At 40.3% G+C, this 20,495-nt stretch overlaps 1 protein-coding gene across 2 annotated transcripts in view; it reads left to right on the top strand.

The window, feature by feature from the left end:
* The first annotated feature begins 6,307 nt into the window (after positions 1–6,307).
* SLC41A3 (solute carrier family 41 member 3) overlaps positions 6,308–20,495 on the top strand; it is a 42,019-nt gene continuing 27,831 nt past the window's right edge. Inside the window, exons 1-2 of one of the 2 annotated variants that reach the window (XM_007425183.4) lie at positions 6,308–6,764; positions 8,333–8,646. In XM_007425183.4, the coding sequence (XP_007425245.1) occupies positions 8,341–8,646 (306 nt within the window). In that variant the 5' untranslated portion in view covers positions 6,308–6,764; positions 8,333–8,340. Of the gene's footprint in view, positions 6,765–8,332; positions 8,647–14,867; positions 15,631–20,495 lie in introns of those variants that run through there. The other variant, XM_007425184.4, reaches the window with a different exon arrangement.

Here is a 20,495-nt window from a genome sequence, read left to right as displayed (position 1 = left end):
TTCCTGCCTTTAATATCTTTTGCCCACACATCTCACTCTTTTTCTATCTGCATAACATTACTTTATCCTGTAAGAAATGGAGTGATGGATCTATATTAAACAGCTCAAAGTTCATTTCAGCGTAGAAACTGTAGACTGCTTGCATTTCTTAGTGGTAAGAATCACTGGCTTCAGAATTTTGGGGAAATAAAAATAGTTCCCTCTACTACCAAAGAGAAGGCCATTAATCCCCTTGATATCTCTTGTCCATGGAATTCACAGGCTCTTGGTCTGGCAGAAAGCAGAAATAAAGAAGCATTACAATCTTCAGAGTGTCAAAGCTGGAAAGCAATTCTGGCTGTTTTGCTAGGTAATTTGCTAAGCCTAATTATGTGATGCAAGCACAACAAATGAAGCCAAGTCATCTGCAGCTGAAGCATGGGTGGCTTAAAAAGGCCGAAAAGTCTCCACAATGATTAAGGACATTTCGAAGAGGATAGACTACCTAGAACAGATTGGGGTTGACTACAGGTTGACAGATGATTTATTATGAATATGTCCTACCATTTTCTCTGTATTTGTTTTATAGTTTTTTGATGTGGCCAGATGAGTAATCAATAAAATATGCTGTTGTTCAAAATGATTGATATTGAAGTGTTTCAAGTGCCAAAGTATTGGTGCACAGAGCAAAGCTGTCTTCTCATTCATTCCTCAAGGTATTCCCCATTTGATTTCTTGGAGCTCAACTAGCTGAAAACTGATAGCATAAGCGCTCTAAAAACTGCCTTGGTGAGACGACGCTATTTTTAACTAGGATAACTCCCCACCATCATCCCAGTCCTAACTCAGCCAAGCTTGCTCTCCTTACAGCTCACACAAGCAAGACGGAGCTGTGGGCAACTTTGGGTCCCTCAGTTCCTTCATATGGGGAAGGAGGGACTTGTCCTGCCGCAGATCAGAGAGAGAGGGAGAGAGGGAGAGAGAGGGAGAGGGAGAGGGAGAGGGAGAGGGGGAGAGAGAGAGAGAGAGAGAGAGAGAGAGGGAGAGAGATCCCTTGGAATGATGCATACGCATGCCAAGTGGATTGGAAGTGAAGCCTGTCTGAGTTACAAATGATGTCATGAAAAAAGCCCAGTGCTGGAACGCAGCAGCTGCAGTTTTCAGTTACTATCACCTCCAAGATACTGCATCTTGGGGAGCGGGGTGGGGGAAGCTGGCTTTCAAGCAATAATCTTTCATGGGATCCCATGAAGCACCATTTACCTATTCACTGCATTTTCTGAACTGGCTGTCTTTTAGCACAGGCGGTCATTCTAGCTGAGGATTGGAGGTAACATTTCTTCAGTCTGAAATGTGATCGCATGATTCCTATTCATGTTGCATGCGTATGGCTGATGGAGTGTTTCTTGTGCTTCGATGTTGCAATTATATTACATACAAATGCACAAACATGTTTGTGCTAGCATGTACATCAGATAATGGCATGCCCCACTCAGGACCAGGAGGTGATAACAGAACAAGCATGTCCTGTTAATATACAAAGGTGATGTAACTAGTTTAGGTTCTCATTTTGTGGTAGAAATTATGCTCCTGTTTACTGGTATATATTCACTCATTCACTCAGACTATTGATTAAGGAATTCTTTCTCTGTAAAGTATGACAGAATTTTGAATGCTGAGATTTTAAGTAACTTTTATGTAGAACTTACTTAGACATTTTTCTACAACAGTTCTCTTTCAATATAATTTTAATATAAGATGCAATATCCCATCATCCTTCAAACACACAGTGTGTCCTAGAAGGAAAGGAAACAACTATTACTATAGCTATTAAGCAATATATTTTCACCAGGAGGATTTTTCCCCAGATGGAGCATTTCTGCCAGATGACGTGTCCCTTTGAGGTTACAAGCACTGCTTGTGGATTGAAGCATGTTTATAGCAAGAAACAGTTATATTGCAGGCTATTGGTTTAGTTGCAGCTGTTGTGTGAAGTAATACAACTCATCAGAATTTCAGAATTTCAAATTCACTCTCATCAGTTTCCATTTCTTTCTAAAAAAAACGGGCTTAGGTTTAAGATCAACCAAAGAAGTTACCATTTCTACAGGTGGGTTTCAAACCAACTTACATTAATCTTTGTTGATATATTAGACAAGGTGAAGCCATGCTTGCAAATTATGATTATTTTAGCCAAAATAGATTATGGACTAGAAAGCCAGTCTGGTGTAGTGCTTAAGTCAACAGGCTAGAAACTGGGTGACCATGAGTTCTAGTCCTGCCTTAGGCATGAAACCAGCTGGTGGCCTTGGGCCAATCACTCCCTCTCAGCCCTGGGAAGAAAGCAATGGCAAGCCACTTCCACAAAATGCTGCCGAGAGAGAGAGGGAGGGAGAGAGGGAGAGAGAGGGAGAGGGGGAGAGAGAGAGAGAGATTGATTGATTCTGAAATGACCAATCCAGAGCATTAGCAGGGAAAAAAAAGTTAATGAAGCATTATATGGCTACCTTCTGGTTTAGGAAATGTGTATTTTTGGTTTTGAAAATGCTGAAGAAGCAGGATTTTAAAAAGGAAGGAAAGAATGAAGTTGGGTAGGCCCAGGATCAGTACCCACTATTTTCAGGTGACAACCAAGGGCCCAACACCTTCTGATGTGAATGAATGCCCTGGCTTCCCAGGTGATTGATATCTTAAATGTTGTACAATGATTTTCAGTGTTTTATGGGCATTTTAAAAGTTTGGCTTTTAAAACAGTCTATCACTGCTGCTCAGCTTATCCACCCCCAGTGTCAGAGGGAAGCACTGTGGGGGTACAAAGTACGTGGGAGATACTGAATTTTGTATTAAAGCAGAATCTGGCCCTTTTAAGTGACTGCTGTGATATGCCATCTTTGACGGATCATTGATATCATTACCAAAATTCTTTATAGCAATACAATTGTGGCAAACATCATTTAATTTGGTTGTTACTAATTTATTGGGCTGGCAATGTTGTCACCATGTGCATAAGCCAGCCTCTGAATGGTGACTGAATCCCTGCTCAGTAAGGAAAACATAGTCCGCAGAACCAGAAAAAACAGCAGTCAAGCTAGTGTAGGAAAGAAATAGGCTTTCAGGCATACATAATTGTTATAATGGCTCCTTACATATAAGCTGCGGGATACTACATGGTATAATTAACTGTGTGTCAAATACTTGATTTGAGATTCTGTGTTGTTCGGTGGATACAGATGGCCTGGCCTGAAACAAGTCATGAACTCCCTAAGTAGGATGCAAGCTGTGCAGGGGGACCCTTCTCAGTCTGTGGTCAGCACTGGCTCTGGACAAACACTTCAGGGGCTGCACATCAATTGCAGATGGGGCCTATTCCCTTGACCCAAACATATCATCTTGTACCATTTTCCCTCTAGTGCTCTCTCACACACTTTCCACTCACACATTAACTGGTGCCCTGATTCCCTGTGAAGCCAGTTCCATGCACTCCTTATCTTGCCCAAGGGGAAATATGCCAAGCCTCTGAGGGACCCAAGTCACAGCTCTAAGCATCTCCAAGTCACAGCTCTCAAAGGAACCCTAACCCTTGGGATGACTATACAGTAGAGATAAAATCATTACCTGATCATCTATACAATTGTTTTACCTTGCTAGAAACAATTACCGATTACCAATAACTACTGTTGCTTGATACCTGGGCTAAAAATAATAACACAGCAATGATGTTATTTTAGCATTCATTAAAGCTTCCTTCTTAAGCATGAGGTGCATGTTGTCCTGGCCACTCTGCTCATGACTCAGGATAATAATGTATAACTGAAAGAATGCAATTCTGTTTGTGAGAATTTAGGAACTTTTAACTTTAAAGCGATCTGTCAAAACACCCAATGACAATGTCTCACATATGTCACTATCATTGGTATCTAGTAAAAACCAGAAGGACCCCACTCACATCATAGGGTCATCTCTGAAATGATGTGAATCATGTATTCTGCATCAGTCATGCCATGATGAGAATGACATACAGTACACGGTTCACATCATGTATATGATGTTATGGGGTCATGGTATGTGTGATGTCACTTGGCCTCCAATGCCAATGGTCTCCAATAGATTTGCACAGAAGCAAGATGTGGAAATAGCAAGAGAACTAGAAGTGGAGCCTGAAGATGTGACTGAATTGCTGCTATCTCATGATGAAACTTTAACAGATGAGGAGCTGCTTCTTATGGATGAGCAAAGAAAGCGGTTTCTTAAGATGGAATCTATTCCTGGTGAAAATGCTGTGAACACTGTTGAAATGACAACAAAGGATTTAGAATATTACACAGACTTAGCTGATAAAGCAGCGACAGGGTTTAAAAGGATTGACTCCAATTTTGAAAGAAGTTCTACTGTAGGTAAAATGCAATCAAACAGCATCTCACGCTACAGAGAAATCTTTTGTGAAAGAGTCAATTGCGGCAAACTTCATTGTCATTTTATTTTAAGAAACTGCCACAGCTACCCCAGCCTTCAGCAACCCCCAGTGAAGTCTTGAACCCCTCAAAGTTATCCATGAGGGTTGGAATCAACTTCTTCCAAACTCCTGTTAATGTTGATATGTTGACCTCCTCCCATGAATCATGAATGTTCTTAATGGCATCTAGAATGGTGAATCCTTTCCAGGTTTTCAATTTACTTTACCCAGATCCATCAGAGGAATCACTATCTATGGCAGCTATAGCCTTATGAAATGTATTTCTTAAATAATAAAACTTGAAAGTTGAAATTACTCCTTGTTTCATGGGCTGAAGAATGCATGGTGTGTTAGCAGGCATGAAAACATTAATCTCATTGTACATCCCCATCAGAGCTCTTGGGTGACCAAATGCATTGTCAATAAGCAGTAATATTTTGTAAGGAATCTTTTTTTCTGAGCAGTAGGTCTCAACAGTGGGCTTAAAATATTCAGTAAACCAAGTTGTAAACAGATGTGCTGTCATCCAGGCTTTGTTGTTCCATTTACTGAGCACAGGCAGAGTACATTTTGCATAATTCTTAAGGACCCTAGGATTTTCGGAATGGTAAATGATCATTGGCTTCAACTTAAAGTCACCAGCTGCATTAGCCCCTAACGAAGCTTTGAAGCCAGGCACTGACCTCCTCTCTAGCTATGAAAGTCCTAGATGGCATCTTCTTTCAATATAAGGCTGTTTTATCTACATTGAAAATCTATTGTTTAGTGTTGCCACCTTCATCAATTATCTTAGCTAGATCTTCTGGATAACTTGCTGCAGGTTCTACATCAGCACTTGTTGCTTCACCTTGCACTTTTATGTTATGGAGATGGCTTCTTTCCTTAAACTCATGAACTAACCTCTGCTAGTTTCAAACTTTTCTTCTGCAGCTTCTTCACCTCTCTCAGCCTTCATAGATTTGAAGAGAGTTAGGGCCTTGCTCTGGAGTAGGCTTTGGCTTAAGGGAGTGATGTGGCTGGTTTGATCTTCTTTTCAGACCACTAAAACTTTCTCCATATCAACAATAAGGCTGTTTCGCTTTCTCATCATTTGTATGTTCCTTGAGTAGCACTTTTAATTTCCTTCAAGAACTTTTCCTTTGCATCTACAGCTTGGCTGGCTGTTTGGCGCAAGAGGCCTAGCTTTCGGCCTATCTCGGCTTTCAACATACCTTTCTCACTAAGCTTAATAAGTTCAAGCTTTTAAATCAAAAGCTTGATTTAAGTGAGAGACGCGCGACTCTTCCTTTCACTTGAACACTTAGAGGCCATTGTAAGGTTATTAATTAGCCTAATTTCAATATAATAATAATGAAAAAGGTTGAAACATTGCGAGAATTACCAAAATGCGACACAGAAACACGAAGCGAGCAAATGCTGTCAGAAAAAAGGTGTTGACAGATTTGCTTGATGCAGGGTTGCCACAAACCTTCAATCTGTAAAAAAATGCAGTACCTGCAAAGCGCAATATAGCGAAATGAATAAAACCAGGTATGCCGGTATCCTATATGGCTTCCATCCGGAAAAAATAAAAACAGCTTGCGAGGCAACCTTCCCAACTCCATCACCATCCCGAGTTTAAGTCAAAAGTCGGTGTACCAAAACTTCGAAGGGCCACTAGAAGGCAGCACAGAATCTGCTACGATTAATAATCTTCCAGATGTCCAGCCCAGATGTGGTAGCCCTAGTCAAATGCACCCAGAGGGCACCAGGTTGGGGAAGGCGACGTGAACTACCACGCGCTGCCTATCAGCACGGGCAGAGTCTTCTCCTCCCCCATAACCACAGATTATCTCCACTTCCTGGATATGCCAGCAAATCAAACCGACTGCCTCGCAAGCGGAGCGGCGATGGTAACGCTCCGGGAAGGAGGCCGCGGCGGCTCTGCAAACCTCGGCCACTTCCCCAACAGGTTACGGGCCGGCTGCCCCCTGTGAGCGCACAAGGGGTCGCCACTCTGGGCTGGCCGAGCAGCGGCTCTCCCTCCGCCCCGCCGCCCCTGCCCGCCAGCGTCCCCGATCCCCTTGCTTTCTCCCTCCCCTCCTGGCGCGGCGCTTCCTTTTCCGCTCGCCGTGGCCGCGCGGCTGCCTCGCAAAACCGAGCGGCCTCCCGGCGGCTCCAGACCCGGCGAGATCCAGGGCGCCAGAGAACGCGCCGTTCCAGATGTGGGCGAGGCCACGCCTTGCCATTTGCGCGCTGCTTGTCCTCATTTGCTTGAGCTCCAGATGCGCGCTGTGCCTTCTTTGGGCCGCAGGGGGCGGTAGACTCTGGCGAGAAAAGACAAAGGAGCCGGGTAAGTGGCCAGGATCGCGGTGGGCGCGCCTCCCCTCCCAGGATTTGCGGAAAGGTCCCTTGAGAGTAGACCGTTCCCGAAACTTGATTGCTCCATTTTGAGTCCTCCTGTCCTTTGCATTCATCTCGATCCGGGTGTGTTTTCTAGCATGACGACATTGCAAGATCAGGGTTATAACTCTTTTCTTGTGATCATTATTTATGTAGTGCTTTCTGTGTTTTTTATTATCATCGGGGAAACTGAGGCTAGGAGCTAATTGAAAGGGGAGAGATAGTCCTGTCACCTATACTTCATCCCGTGCAATTCCTTGTACCTGTTGCTGTCACTCACTGTGATGGATGAGCTGGAGTTGGACAAGCAATCGAACCCTTCCAACATGAAGAGATTAATCAGTCTTACAAATCTGATGGTCTTGATCCCAAATCAGAAGTCTAGCACCAGTACTGAAGGAATTCCATTAAGCTATTTAGTCTTGGTTACCACATATACACAAGTTTGATAGACTTTTTGATTTAGTCGGCAGCCTGGAATGGATTCATAACAAAATACTTGCATCAAATCTTTGACTGCTTGGGGGTGTACCACGTAGTATCTGTTCACTCCAGCAAACTTGCTGGTTTTCCACAACTTTAAAGTGGCACAGAATAGAACGGATTTCCCTCTTCCAGAAGGTCCCAGCTGTGTTTGAATGTCACTCTGGATATACAAAAATATTATTCAGAAAACAGCAGTGAAAAGTGCAACAAGGGGATGCTATTGGCTATCGGCAACAGGCATGACAAAGTTATAGAAATGGTGCAGTAGGACCTATAGAAATAGGCAGCCAGTTACTGAGAAAGATACTTTCAAAGTTGAAGCTGTATTTTATGGAAGAAGAAAAAAGGAGGATCTTAGAGGTGAATAGATGCTGATTTCCCAGTATATTGCCCTCTAGCTGGATTGAATACAACTCCAACTATCCCCAGACAGCATGGGAATTATGATCCAACATAGGTGAAGGGCATTAACTTGAGAGGCTGAATAAATAAATTGGAGATATATGATATGAATCTGGTACCCAAGAAATAGCTTTGATTCTCACAGGTGCATTCATTTCACTGAAATTCATCCATCCCACAGGCTGGGCATAAATAGCTTTAGAAACTCAGATTTATGGATTTTGGTGGGCTGCGTAGTTTATGTGATACATGCCTCACTTTTATTAATTAGCAGGGGAACAGGCCACTGCTTCTTTGGAAAGCCCAGAGGCCCTTGGAAGGAACTCTTCAGTTGCCGTTATGGCAATAAGTGGGCAGATTTTTTTTTAACATTTTCATCCATGTGATGGAGACCCATGTGAGAGCAGATTGTGTAGATCTTTGGTGAAACGTGTATCCATGGGAAGAACTGCAGGACCTGGCATAGTTTGGAAAAGAAGTGGTGGTTTGCAAAAGAAAAAGAATACCAGGATGCTCTTTCTAAATATTATGATGAAATATTATTATTCTGTCTTATCATTTCTTCCTCCTTTTTTATTGACCAATTGATTGATTGACTGTCCTGGACTTCATCTCACCCATTCCCAAAAGACTCCTGAATGGGAAAAATCAACATGAAAGGCGAAGAAACGCGGCAGCGCCGGAAGGAAGGTCGAACCAGGAATGGAGAGCGATCAAGGCACAAAGCAAAGAGCAAGAGTAAACATAAAGAGAGCAAACTTGGCAGCCAGGCCACAGAGGATGGCCCTTTGCTCCTGCCTCAGAAGCAGCCTCCCGAGGCAAAAGTAGCCATGGCAAAGCTTCAGGAGGAGTCAGCTGTGGCTATTGGCCTCCAGGTGCTCCTGCCTTACCTTCTGGCAGGCATGGGCATGGTCTTGGCAGGAATGGTCTTGGATTATGTTCAGGTAAGATGAACAGGGCTTCTGTGCATCTGCTTTGCTGCATTTGGTCACCTAGGAAGAAGTGTGACCATGTTTCTTTTTTACATACATGCGGTCCAGTGGCAGGTAAACAATAACAGCTCGTCTGATTTTGCTTCCCTGCTCTGGGTTGCATCTGGCTGTATGCTGTGCATGCACACTGGGGACTGGGCCTCCAAAGTTCACTGAAATTTAAATCTAAAGGATTATAGATGTGCTTAAGAACTATAAGAGTATGTTCTATGTGCACTTCACCATAAGGTTCATTGAACTTAGTACAGTAAATCTGCATGCAGTTGTATGGTGCAAGTACCTTTACAGCTGCCTTCCCTAACCTGGTGCCTTCCAGATGGGTTGCACTACAATTTCCATAATCCTTCAGCCAGCATTATGAAAGTAACAATCCAGTGTGTCTAAAGAGCTTTAGGTTGGGGGTGGCTTTTCTGTAGCCACTTCCACCTTCTCGACCAAGAAGGGTTCTAACTCTCAGTCTTAGTATCGTGTTCAATTACATGTGATCCAAGTCAAAGTTCTATCTTTTCCTAGGGTTGTGGCTGTTTTTTTTTTATATATAATATTCTTATGCTTCTCCATATCTTTCTTCACTAGTTCCCACTGATTTCTTTGGTTTTATATGTATTTTTTAAATCTTATATTGCAAGCTGTCTTCTGTGCAAAAGCTCTAAGATGTACTGCAGGCTTTGAAGTAGGCATAATTTTAAACAAATCAACTGAAAAGTTAATCTTGCTGCAACAAATATAGCTTTAAAGATTTAATTGAAAGAAAGCATGAAATTAGAGACAAGTAAACTTTATTAAATATCATTGTATTAATCTTGCACTGTTATTCCTATTTTTTACTATTGTACACCACTTGGAGTGTCATTGGAGTGAAATGTAGATAAACTGTATAAAATAAAAACAGGCTTTTGTTTTTACATTTAAACAAGCATTTGATTAAGTTTATATTAATAGGTTACTTTTTCAGCAGTGAAATCCTTGCTGTCATTATCTGATTTATTTAACTAGTGAGGTAAGAGGTCAGGTTGCCCCTTGTCTTTCTGATAGGATGACATTAAAATCCCTTTTGCCTGTTCTGACAGCTTTCTCTGGGCTAGAGTTCATATTTCTCCCTAGCGTTAATTTCATGTTTCTGTTCCACATGAAGAAAATGAATTTGGTTCTGCAAGATCTTGCCCATTTCAGAATGTTCTGTACCCAATTGAGCCAATGTGAGTTTAGTTCCCCCCTGAATACTTGGAGGCTGGTGTGGGATTCTGTGCGCATTCTATTCTCTCCACACTACAAGGGCTCTCCTGCTAAAGATTTCAGTGCTACCAGTTAGATTGATTTAGCCAATTACCTAGAGGAGGTTTATGCTCAATATTCCAGAAGTATATTGGTTTTCTGTTGGCAAACCCAACTTATTTCCCAGTTGGTTTTTCTACTTTATCAAGCTGATTAAGTTATCATTTATTTACATTGTACCATCATTGGGCATGACATTTAATACAGTACAAGAAGAGAGGGCCTAGCCTTAAAGAATGTTCTGCCTAAAGAACGTAGGCGGTGTGGATATATAAATAATCAGATTTCAGAGCAGAGGTGAGCAACTTTTTTCAGCCTAGGTTCACCCTTCTCTTTTTGCTTGAGGCTTGGAGAAGATGTGGCTAGTAATGTCATAAAAATCAAATAGATACCATATAAAAAGTTATCTCATGAATTGGCCTAAAGGTGAAAGTAGCTGAAAGACTGTTCTCAAGCTGCTGAGCTATTAGCTGAGAAAAAGTCATTGTAAATACATCATCCTGTGCTGAAATAACTCCATTGGCCTCCAGTCAATTTTCAAACAAAAGTTTTAAGCAGGAATATGTGGGTTACCCAACAGTTTTAAATTGGAAAACATTTCCCTGTCTTGAATGGATAGATGTCTGAAGCAGCAATATTCTGTGGCATATATTTCATAAACAATACTATAAACATATATCATAGCAGGTAATACTTGAATAGTGTTTTTTGAATATTTATTCACTGAAATATTTTTAACTTTTATTTTAGCTATAAAGCCTCCTAGAATGATTTGCATACATTCAATGAGAAAAAGACAGTAGTCAGAAATAGTGAAGTTTAAATATCTGGAAGAAATAATCAGTCATATACTTAATGTGATTTACATATTATATTCATACTTAAAACTTTATTGGAATTAATTTTGTTGCTCTAAATCTTTTAAGATCTAGCAGCTCATTATTAAGTTTTCCTTTATTTTATTTAAATTTTTAGAGCATAATCCCATGAATATTTACATATCTCAGAGGTATTTATTCTTTAAATGTTTTTAAGATTATAATCCTAATGGATTATAAATGGAAAAAATGGAATTAAAAAATGTTAACTGGTTAGTTTTAGCATATCTAAAAAACCATGTCTGTAGATATCATTATCTGAAACAGTATTAATTATAAGACTGATTTTAGATTTGACTAGCATTGCCCAATTTCACTTATACTCTGATTAACTATTATGATTAATTTAATGAAAGTTCATTTTTCAAATTAGAAAAAAAGTCCATAGGAAACAATGTAATAGGTGAGAAGTTACTAAGGTGCTGAAAAAAATAACTTTACAGCCCATTTACGACCTTCATAGCATCCCTTGGTCACATTACAGGCAATATGTGTACTCCTGTGCCTGACTTGTGTTTTTTTCTCCCCCCCCCCCTTGCACAGCAGAGAGATTGGAAAGAAAAGGATTGCAAGAAAGTAAGCTGTTTGTTCTACGATCGCAAGGCAGCCCATGGCTGGGAACTGCGGACGTGCTATGCAAATAGCTTACAGTACTCTCTTGAAATGTCTTTTTCTCCAATATCTCCGTTCTGCAAGGGGGAGGGGGAGAAAAAACGCAAGCAATTTCTGTAGGCAATCTTTCCTTTGGCTGACCCTTCCCGCATTCCCCCACAGAGCAGAGAGATTGGAGAGGGATTTCAAGAGAGTAAGCTGTTTGCTCTTCCACACATCGAAAGCAATGCGATAGTGCCAGTAGTGGGAAAGAGTCAGGCAAAGGAGAGATTGCCTACAGAAAGGGCTTGCTTTTTTTCTCCCCCCCCCCCCCCATTTGCAGAGCAGAGAGACTGGAGAGAAAGGAATTTCAAAAGAGTAAGCTGTGTAGCGCACCTGCAGCTCCCAGCCCCGAGCTGCTGGTGTGATCCCATTGCTTTCAGCATGTACAAGACAGAAAGCAGGCGTTCAAGCTTTCCAAAGGGCAGGGGAGTGGTTAGGAGGCAAACAAAAGACGAAGGAGTGAAAGCGAGTACTGTAGTCTTGTCTCTTTCTAGCCGGAAAGCACAGTCATAGTCACGTGATTTCCCACTTAGCAACTGCTTCGCTTAGTGGCAGAGTTGCTGGTCCCAGTTAGGGTTGTTAAGCGAGGACTGCCTGTAGTGGTGCTTACTTAATGTTTGGAATATAGTAAGGAACAATAAATCCATTCACCCAAGATATCTGGATGTACATAAAAGCTGGACTTGCTTCCTTTTTTGGCATCCAGCTTTAACAACTGCCTATGTCTCAGTCTCTGACAAAGAGAAATAGTAGAGAGCAAAGCAACCAGATTGCTTCATGCTTGAGCACTACCAAATCTCTGTTCACTGGCAGGGCTACAGTGATCAGGATGAAAATGGGATTAGGTGGCTGATAAGAATCATGAGGGAGAGAAACTGGGAATTCTAGCTATAATCATGGTATTTTGGAAGCGTTCCTGCAAAATGTCTTCCTGTTTAAATGTTTACTGTAGATATGCAGCTGAAGGCAAGCACTAACCAGAAGTGGAAGGGTCCCCCCCACCCCCCATCCCCAAGGAAAGCAACATAGTCTGAGGAAGAGCAGCTGGGCCCCATCCATTGTGTCAGCCTTTCGAGGTAGACCAGACCTGAACACCAAAATCATGGATACTAAAACTACAGTAACAGAATCTTGCAACTCTGAATGTGCCTCCCCTCTATCTCAGGATAGAGAGCTAGGGAGGGTCAAGTCTAAGATGCTTTCTCAAATTGCATTCCTGCTTTGGGCTCAGATTTCTCTTATCTGATCGATGCCTTGGCTGCGGATCATTCTCCTTTTCAAAAGGTTATTCTCACAGCCCATTATACTCCTCTTTCCCAAGGAAAGCAACATAGTGTGGGGAAGCAACACTGCCAGGCCCCATCCATTGTGTCAGCCCTACAAAGTAGACCAGACTAAGAAACCAATGCCGTATAGGTCAGGACTACTTTTAGCTATAGTAACAGTATCTTGCAAGCCTGAATGTGCTTCCCCACTCCCTCACTTTATCTTCATGTGAACTCGGGAGGGGCTTGTCTGAGATATTTTATCAAGATATTTTCTTGCCCTGGGCTCAAGCCCCTCTTATCTGACTGTTGCCTTGGTAACAGCTCTACCTCCTATCTTTCAAGGCCATACCCTCCTCCCTCCAACTCATTGGCTCATGAAAGATGAGGTTCATTGTCCTCCCCCGACCCCAGAAAGAATTCTGAGCTCCAACTGCCAGTTCCCCTCCCTCATCCTCCTGATCTGAACATCCACTGTGTCCCCATTTGTGTGCTGGGCTTTCTGTGTGGGTGGGTTTGTGCAACCATAGGGGAACCTTCCATGGTTAAAGGAAACGAGGGCAACAAACACTAGATTTTGGAGTGTGGTTGTCTGTAGGAACAGGAAGACTGCAGTTATTTTATTTTCTGTTCCTGTGCAAAAAGCTAATGTCTGAAGGTGATTTTCCAAGTTTCTTCCTCAATTTAATGCTGGCCACAGGACTTACAAATTTAAGCCCGGCTTTCTTCAACCTCCTCCGTATCTCTTTAGTGCAGGAAAGAAAGCAGCTAAGCAAACAGAGTTCTTGGTTTAACCTCAACATGTTATCAGAGAAAGCTTTTTTTAGACCCACCAGCATGCTGCAGGAAGATTGCTGGTTTTATTTCTAGTAACCAGGCTATTATCGAATTGATTGATTGGTGTGGTGCAGATAATGTTGAGGTGGGGTTAGAGGCTGACTGCAAAGACTGGGTTTAAATCCCTCTTTAGCTCTGCAGCACCCAAGATGACTCTGTATTCATCATGGACTTTCAGTTTAAATTACCTCACAAAATTGCCAGGATGTATTTCATTCTAAGCTGTTTGGAGAAAGGGCATGTGAAAAAATTAGACAAAGAGGCAGAGATAAAGTTTTATCTCCGGAAACTTCTGCTCATCCAAATTCCAGGGTAGCGCCGTCAGATGTCAAACATCATTTAAAGGAAAAACTGACTGTAATTCTGGATACTTCTGGTTTGTTTTAATTAACCAAGCATTTAGATTTTGTCATTTATTGTTGTACCCTTTTCATGCCAACATAGGGCTGTGAAGGAGATTTACTTACTGGCCTTGAGCAAGCAGAGAACATCCAAAGAATTACTGTATAGTCCACGACAGCCCATTCCCCTGTCACCAAACTCTTCATTCACTAGAAAGAATACGTCCAAAGATTTTGCTTTTAAGAGAATTGATCAAAGCAGGAAAATCTCAAATGTAAATGTTTAGATAACTGAGTAAATTAAAATAATCTGGGCTGGAATTTCCCCTCCAGTTTTGTGAAGAGACAAAGCTGGAAGAGTTCCACTGTTTTTTGTTTTCTGTTTTTTTTTATTTTATTTTAATGCTTGTGTGCTGAATGGTCTTACCCATCCATTGTTAACCTACCATGGATGGTGCTGTTTTCTTTTTTTTTAAGAAAAGTGCTACATAGCATATCGCAGACTTTTAGGGCAGAAAGTATAATGCTGCAGGGAAGGTCCTGGAAGAGAATAGAACGACCTTAAATAAGTTCTGCAGAGCCTGTTATCAGGCCTTTGCATAGTAGCTGAATTTGAAGTGATGACAGCAGGTAAGGGTGCTAGCTTTTGAACCTCATTGGCATTCACTCAGGATTTCTGAAAGTTAGTCATTTAGAGATACAGACTACCTATTTTCTGAACTTGTGTACCCAAAGCAAAGCTGGGGAATCAGAAGAAAAGAAAGGATAAAAGTGCCTTTTAGCTAGTACAGCCTATTAGATTTTCTCCCTAGCTTTTCCCACTGAGCTGTTCTGTAATCTTTGTAGCTGCAGTTAGAATTAAGCTCATGTTCCTAATGACCTTTCTTCACCTTGAGGAAGCAAAAAAAGAAAACAACAGAAAACTGAATTCAGCCCTCTTTCTTCCTTGTCTTCGAACAGTAAGGAAGGTTCAGCATCACGCAGAATGAGCTTGATGGCGCTGTGACGTTTCAGGCATGCAAGCTTATCTTTTCAATTACCGTCTTTGTAAGTAGAGGAGAAAGGACATAAGCAACCGAAGTATTTTAAGCAATTCCAGCCCAACCTGCCACTCTTCATGCTGGTAACTCCTCAGCGTCATAGCTTAAGCTGGTTTTTCTGGTTTCCAGCCAGGTCGTGATAGCTGAAGGAATAGTTTTATATGTAGTTATCTATAAATAACTTATTTCATTTCTGGAGTATAATATGAAGAAGGAAATTGTCCCAAAGCATGGTAAAAGCTGAGCTCAGCTAATCTGAATGCATTTTGGAATGTAACTTTGTTCTTTTGTGGAAGAAGAAAAGGACATCAGATTTTGAGACGCGTGGTGGTACAACTGTACTCTAAGGGTACCTTGAAACTGGCATGTGCAGCTGAGATTGAAGACTACCTCCAATTTCTGGATTTCCTTTTGATCTCTGCTTCTTTAGTATGGGTTAATGCATTCAATCATGGTGATCACCAAGCTGAAATTGGAGCTGTGCTTCCGGGGGAAGAAACTAAGAGGTTTTACCTGTAAGTTTCTCAGATCACCCGGTGGATTCCTTCCAGAAACATGCTTCTCCATTGCATCACAAGTCTTCGGGCCATATATCTTGGGAGGTTTAGGCCTGGTAGCTGCCGGTGTGGTGATGGATATTGTTCATGTATGTATGTTCTTTCAACTACCTTGGTAATGAGGGGTAGACTGACCACGAGTATCTATTTTTAATATGGCTAACTGATAGCTAGGTGCAGTATTTGTGCTACCTGCCTGTGGGAAAAGTGTCTTCTGTGAGGATGTCAGAGCTTTTCAGAGCGTCTGGTGGACAGGCTGAGTTGGATGAAAGGCCCTTATTAATTGTCAACACCTATTGTTCTTTCTAAGCATCCTGGAGCAGAAATATTAGGATTGAATCGATCCCAGAACATTCTCATCAGTCACAAGCCAGGATATGTTTGGGAAAGTTTAAATTACTGAGAAAAGCCACATGCAATATCATAAGAGTATTGTGTTCCCAGGATTGCGGGGGGAGGGGGGGTTGTGACAAGGAAGCTATTCACGTTGCCTAGAATCTACATAGAAAACCCCAGCAGAGATTATTGTGGAAAAGCTGGAATACAAGCAACCCCTGGTCCTAATTAGATCCTTCCTTACAGGGTACCCTCAGCTCTTAGGCCAATTCTACCCACTCTTTTCCTTTCATTCTTGTTTTATTTTGTTTCCTTCTCAACTGACATCCTGCGAACTGGAACTTTCTATTATTCCTAGGGAATATACTTCTCTTGTCCTCATGGGGCTATTTGAAAGATCGGGGTGGGGTGGGGTGTAATTATTATCAGCCTGAATCAATCCATTGCAAGTTTAAAGCCTCCTCACTGAAGTTAGTTTATGGGGCATAATCTACTATGCTGATCCAGTGGGTTAGTGGATAGATGGTTTTTGACTTCCTAGTCTAGGGCTGAATGACTGTCACTGCCCCAAATATTTCCCTTCATATATCAAGAGTCCTCTAAATAAATAGAACTCTTATCTGTGATTGCTCTGTTTCATAGGATTTATAGCAACCCTCCAGGTGTGTGTATAGCTGCACTTATACAAGGACAGGATTTGTATGCAGAACATTAGACTAAGTTAAGTCAGAGTTGGATAGTTTATGGTTCATCAGGTTATGGAGGTCCAGCCTCTGTCTTAGCATGTTGTGTGAATCAGATTAACATATTAAAACCTAATATGATTTATTTTTCTGGGCATAAGAATCAAGCTGTAACCTATATTTTGTTAACCTATACTAGGGTTTAGCATGTTATGTGAACTCAGCCAAGAAATTATTACTCCTTCACAGAACACTATGCCTAAATACTTAGGGGAAAACCTCATTGATTTCAGTGGAATTTACTTCATAGGATTGTGCCATTACAGTATTTTTAGCAACATATATTTCCCTGCTTGGTTGATAATAAGCAAAACAGATTGAAAAGTGAAGTGGCAGTACTGTAATTTCAGGTTTACTTGTATATTTAAAATGCATGGGAATGGCAGCCAATAACATGTTTATTGTGTTTGTTTTTGGAATACTGTAGTAATGATAATTCTGTAGAAATTCTCTGCCAGTTGAGGAGCTTCTCTGGTTTAGAGGAATAGAACAGAAAAGGAAACAGCCCGTTAATGCATTACATATAAGGAATGGAAAAAGGCTTACACTAATCTCTTATCATCACAAACTACACTTTCTACTATGTTTTTCCTCTTTACTTTCAAGTCAGTTATAATCATATGCCTCACACTCTTGTACTTTGTGTTCTTCAGTCTAAAATAACTTTGTCATGCAGGATTGGCCACCAAATAGATCATAAAATTAAAGAACTGGCTTATTGCTCCAAGCATATGAACAAATTTCAGCCGTTATAAGTGAGCATAAAACAGTATAAGCCACATATAGAACTCTTGCTGTGCTATTTGTACAGTATCCACTTTACAAAGGGCAACCTATATATGTCACACTTTATAAACTAAATAGTATCAAGTGAAGGATGAAATCAAAAGGTGGAGACAAGAGAGGAAGGTTTTGACTCCAATTTTAAACAATTGCAGAGGTCACTGCAAAGTCTATCAAATTGCTAGTGCTATTGTTCATTCAGAATACTTGCCTTTATTTGCCACCCTAATCCATTAAAGAACAGCTGTATGTCAACATGATTAAGGTATTTACATTCTCCGAATTAATGTATTGGGATTACCTGATTTTTCTGTTACTGCCTATATACTCTAGATGTCATCTTCTTAAAAAGTTGGGAAGTCACATATTTATATTTAGACTTCTTTTGCTATTAGCAAAGTTGCTGTTACCGTAAAACATCTTTGTAGTCTTGTTTAGAAGTTTAGCAAGCAGATTTACAAAGCTACTTTTCTCAGTTTCAGTAAGATGCAGCCCATCTTTCCTAACACTTATACCATGATTAAGAGTCACTTTATGTGAGGTGGGTAGCTATATAAATACAGTAAAACAAACAAACAATTCAGAAGTAGGAGCTGATTAACTAGAATACCAACACATTATCCTTTTGCACTAGAATATGTTGGCATGCCTCTTCATTTTATCCTCAAAAGTTTTCTAGTATTGGCTTATTAAATTGTCCCAACTCTGCTTCTTTCAGCATTTTTGATGTTCCCCATGAATAGATGATTTGCTAGTCAGAATCCACAAGGGTAAAGATTCCTGACAACTCTTTCCAGCCAAAAGGAATGATTCTGGATCAGATTGCACACATATATACATACCCATCACACTATGCTGTTTGGGGGTAAGCAGCCTTATACATAGCCGCAGGGTTACAGCCCATAAATACTGATTCCTGCCAGCCATCATGGCTTGGGCCAAACAAAACTTTCTCATAATGCTTTTTAGTAAGATAGATGATAGATTAGGCCGTAAGCCTAGTTGAACCTATGCAACGTGCAGAATTATCTAACAGAAACAGCCTGTTTTGGCATATTTGGACCAGTTTGTCACAAGGGCAACTAAAATCCAGTTGTACTCCGAGCATGCTCACATTATTTTGTGCAAGCTTCCCTAATCTAGAACCTACCTTGCAAACCATCATACTGTTGCCCACATCCCACCAACTTGATTAAGAATTTAAATGTATGTGTGTGTGGGGGGGTGTCTGTGTGACAAATTTCCTCTTTTGAACAGTAGATTGGCTTCCTTCTTAGTTTGCTTCATATTTTCTACCAGGACCTGATTTTTGTTTTTTCCATGCTATGAAAGACTATGTGGTTTCATTTCTTTAAAACATCATTAATATTTTAAGAAGCAAACTTGTCTTTGGCACTGCAGGATAGGTACATTAGTGTTAGAGATCACCTATTGCTGAAAAATAATTCAGGGAGAGTTTTAACCCCATATTCCTCCAGACTGCCTGGACTGATCCAGTTTACACTTGCACAAGGTACAGGGACTGTCTCCAGGACAGCATCTCCTACAGTGGTCAATGACCTTCTGCCCAACGTATAAAGTATGATTTTTAAGGGTTAAGTCAGCTGACCATCAGAGCCTTAGTTGGAGACTTCAGAAGAAAGAGAGGGCTTGGCTTGGCTTTGGCTTCTTTTGTGATTGTGGTTGCTTTTTTGGATCTATAAAGTGAAAATATAGCATGTAATGGCCTTTTTCATGGTTTTGAAAAGTTCTCAAATAGTGTGGATAAGTGGAAGAAGGTTGAATGATGTAGTTGGAAGCAATAAGTTTCCATGAGACTAATAAATGTTTGGTTCAATAAAATACAGTTTGCCATAGATAGATAGATAGATAGATAGATAGATAGATAGATAGATAGATAGATAGATAGATAGATAGATAGATAGACAGACCTTATTAAATTTTTAAACAAGAAAAAAGAGAACAAAGCCAAAAGTGCTGAAAGAAAAGAAAGAAAGAAAAAAGAAGTATAAGGAAATTACTTCCGATTTTCTTTTACAACAGCTATAGATATAGATTTAAATTGAACTCTTACACTAGGGTTACAACATAACTTTCATTTTTTCTATCATCTAATATTTTTTCTAATAATCAAACCCATATATCATATCACTTTTTTTCTGTTTTGTGCAAAAAGTCCAGAAGGGGTTTCCAGTCAGCATTGATCTTAATCATTGTCTTTTTTCTGATCAAAGCTGTCAATTTAGCCATCTCAGCAAACTCCATCATCTTCATGAACCACTCTTCCATTGTGGGAACATTGTGGGTCCTTCCACCATTGTGCATATAAAAGTCTCGCTGTTGTTATCATGCCTATAAACAAAGTACCCTGAGTTTTTTCAACTCTTTGTCAGTCAGTCCCAAAAGAAACATCTCTGGCTTCAATTGTATATTAATCTTTAAAATCTTCTGAATTAATGTATGTATTTGGATCCAAATTTTTTTAGCTTTTTTACATGTCCACCAAGCATGATAAAAAGTCCCCTCTTGTTCACATTTCCAACATATATTCGAAGTACCTTCATACCATTTAGACAATTTTTCCGGTGACAAATACCAACTATACGTCATCTTATAAAAATTTTCCTTAAGATTATAACATAATGTAAATTTCAGTCCTTTCATCCACATATTTTCCCATTGTTCCATTTGAAGTCATAACCAAAATTTTTGTCCCATTTTATCACACATGCTTTCACTTGTTCTTCTGTTTCAAATCTAAATAAAAGTTTATACATTTTAGCAATAACATGTTCATAATTTGTACATAATTCTGTTTCAAATTCAGTCTTAGAATATTCAAAACCAAAAGTCCTTTTATCTACTTTAAATCTGTCTAATAATTGTACATAGGAAAACCATTGACATGTATATCCTTCTAACGTCAAGTCATCTCTTGATTTCATTTTGAATTCGCTTTGGGGAAATTCTAACGTATTACCATAAGTTAATCATTTATTTATTTATTTATTTATTTATTTATTTATTTATTTATTTATTTAATATTTCAAATTTGTCACCACTCATCTCACTACAGAGTGGCTCTGGGTAGT

The sequence above is a fragment of the Python bivittatus genome, unplaced genomic scaffold (assembly GCF_059951505.1).
Source record: "Python bivittatus isolate LINGU-HERP-01145 unplaced genomic scaffold, Pbiv_v1 ctg000080_np1212, whole genome shotgun sequence".
In the NCBI taxonomy this organism is placed as follows: Eukaryota; Metazoa; Chordata; class Lepidosauria; order Squamata; family Pythonidae; genus Python; species Python bivittatus.
The sequence above is the reverse complement of the archived record's forward strand: the minus strand, read 5'-3'. Positions and strand labels throughout refer to the sequence as shown.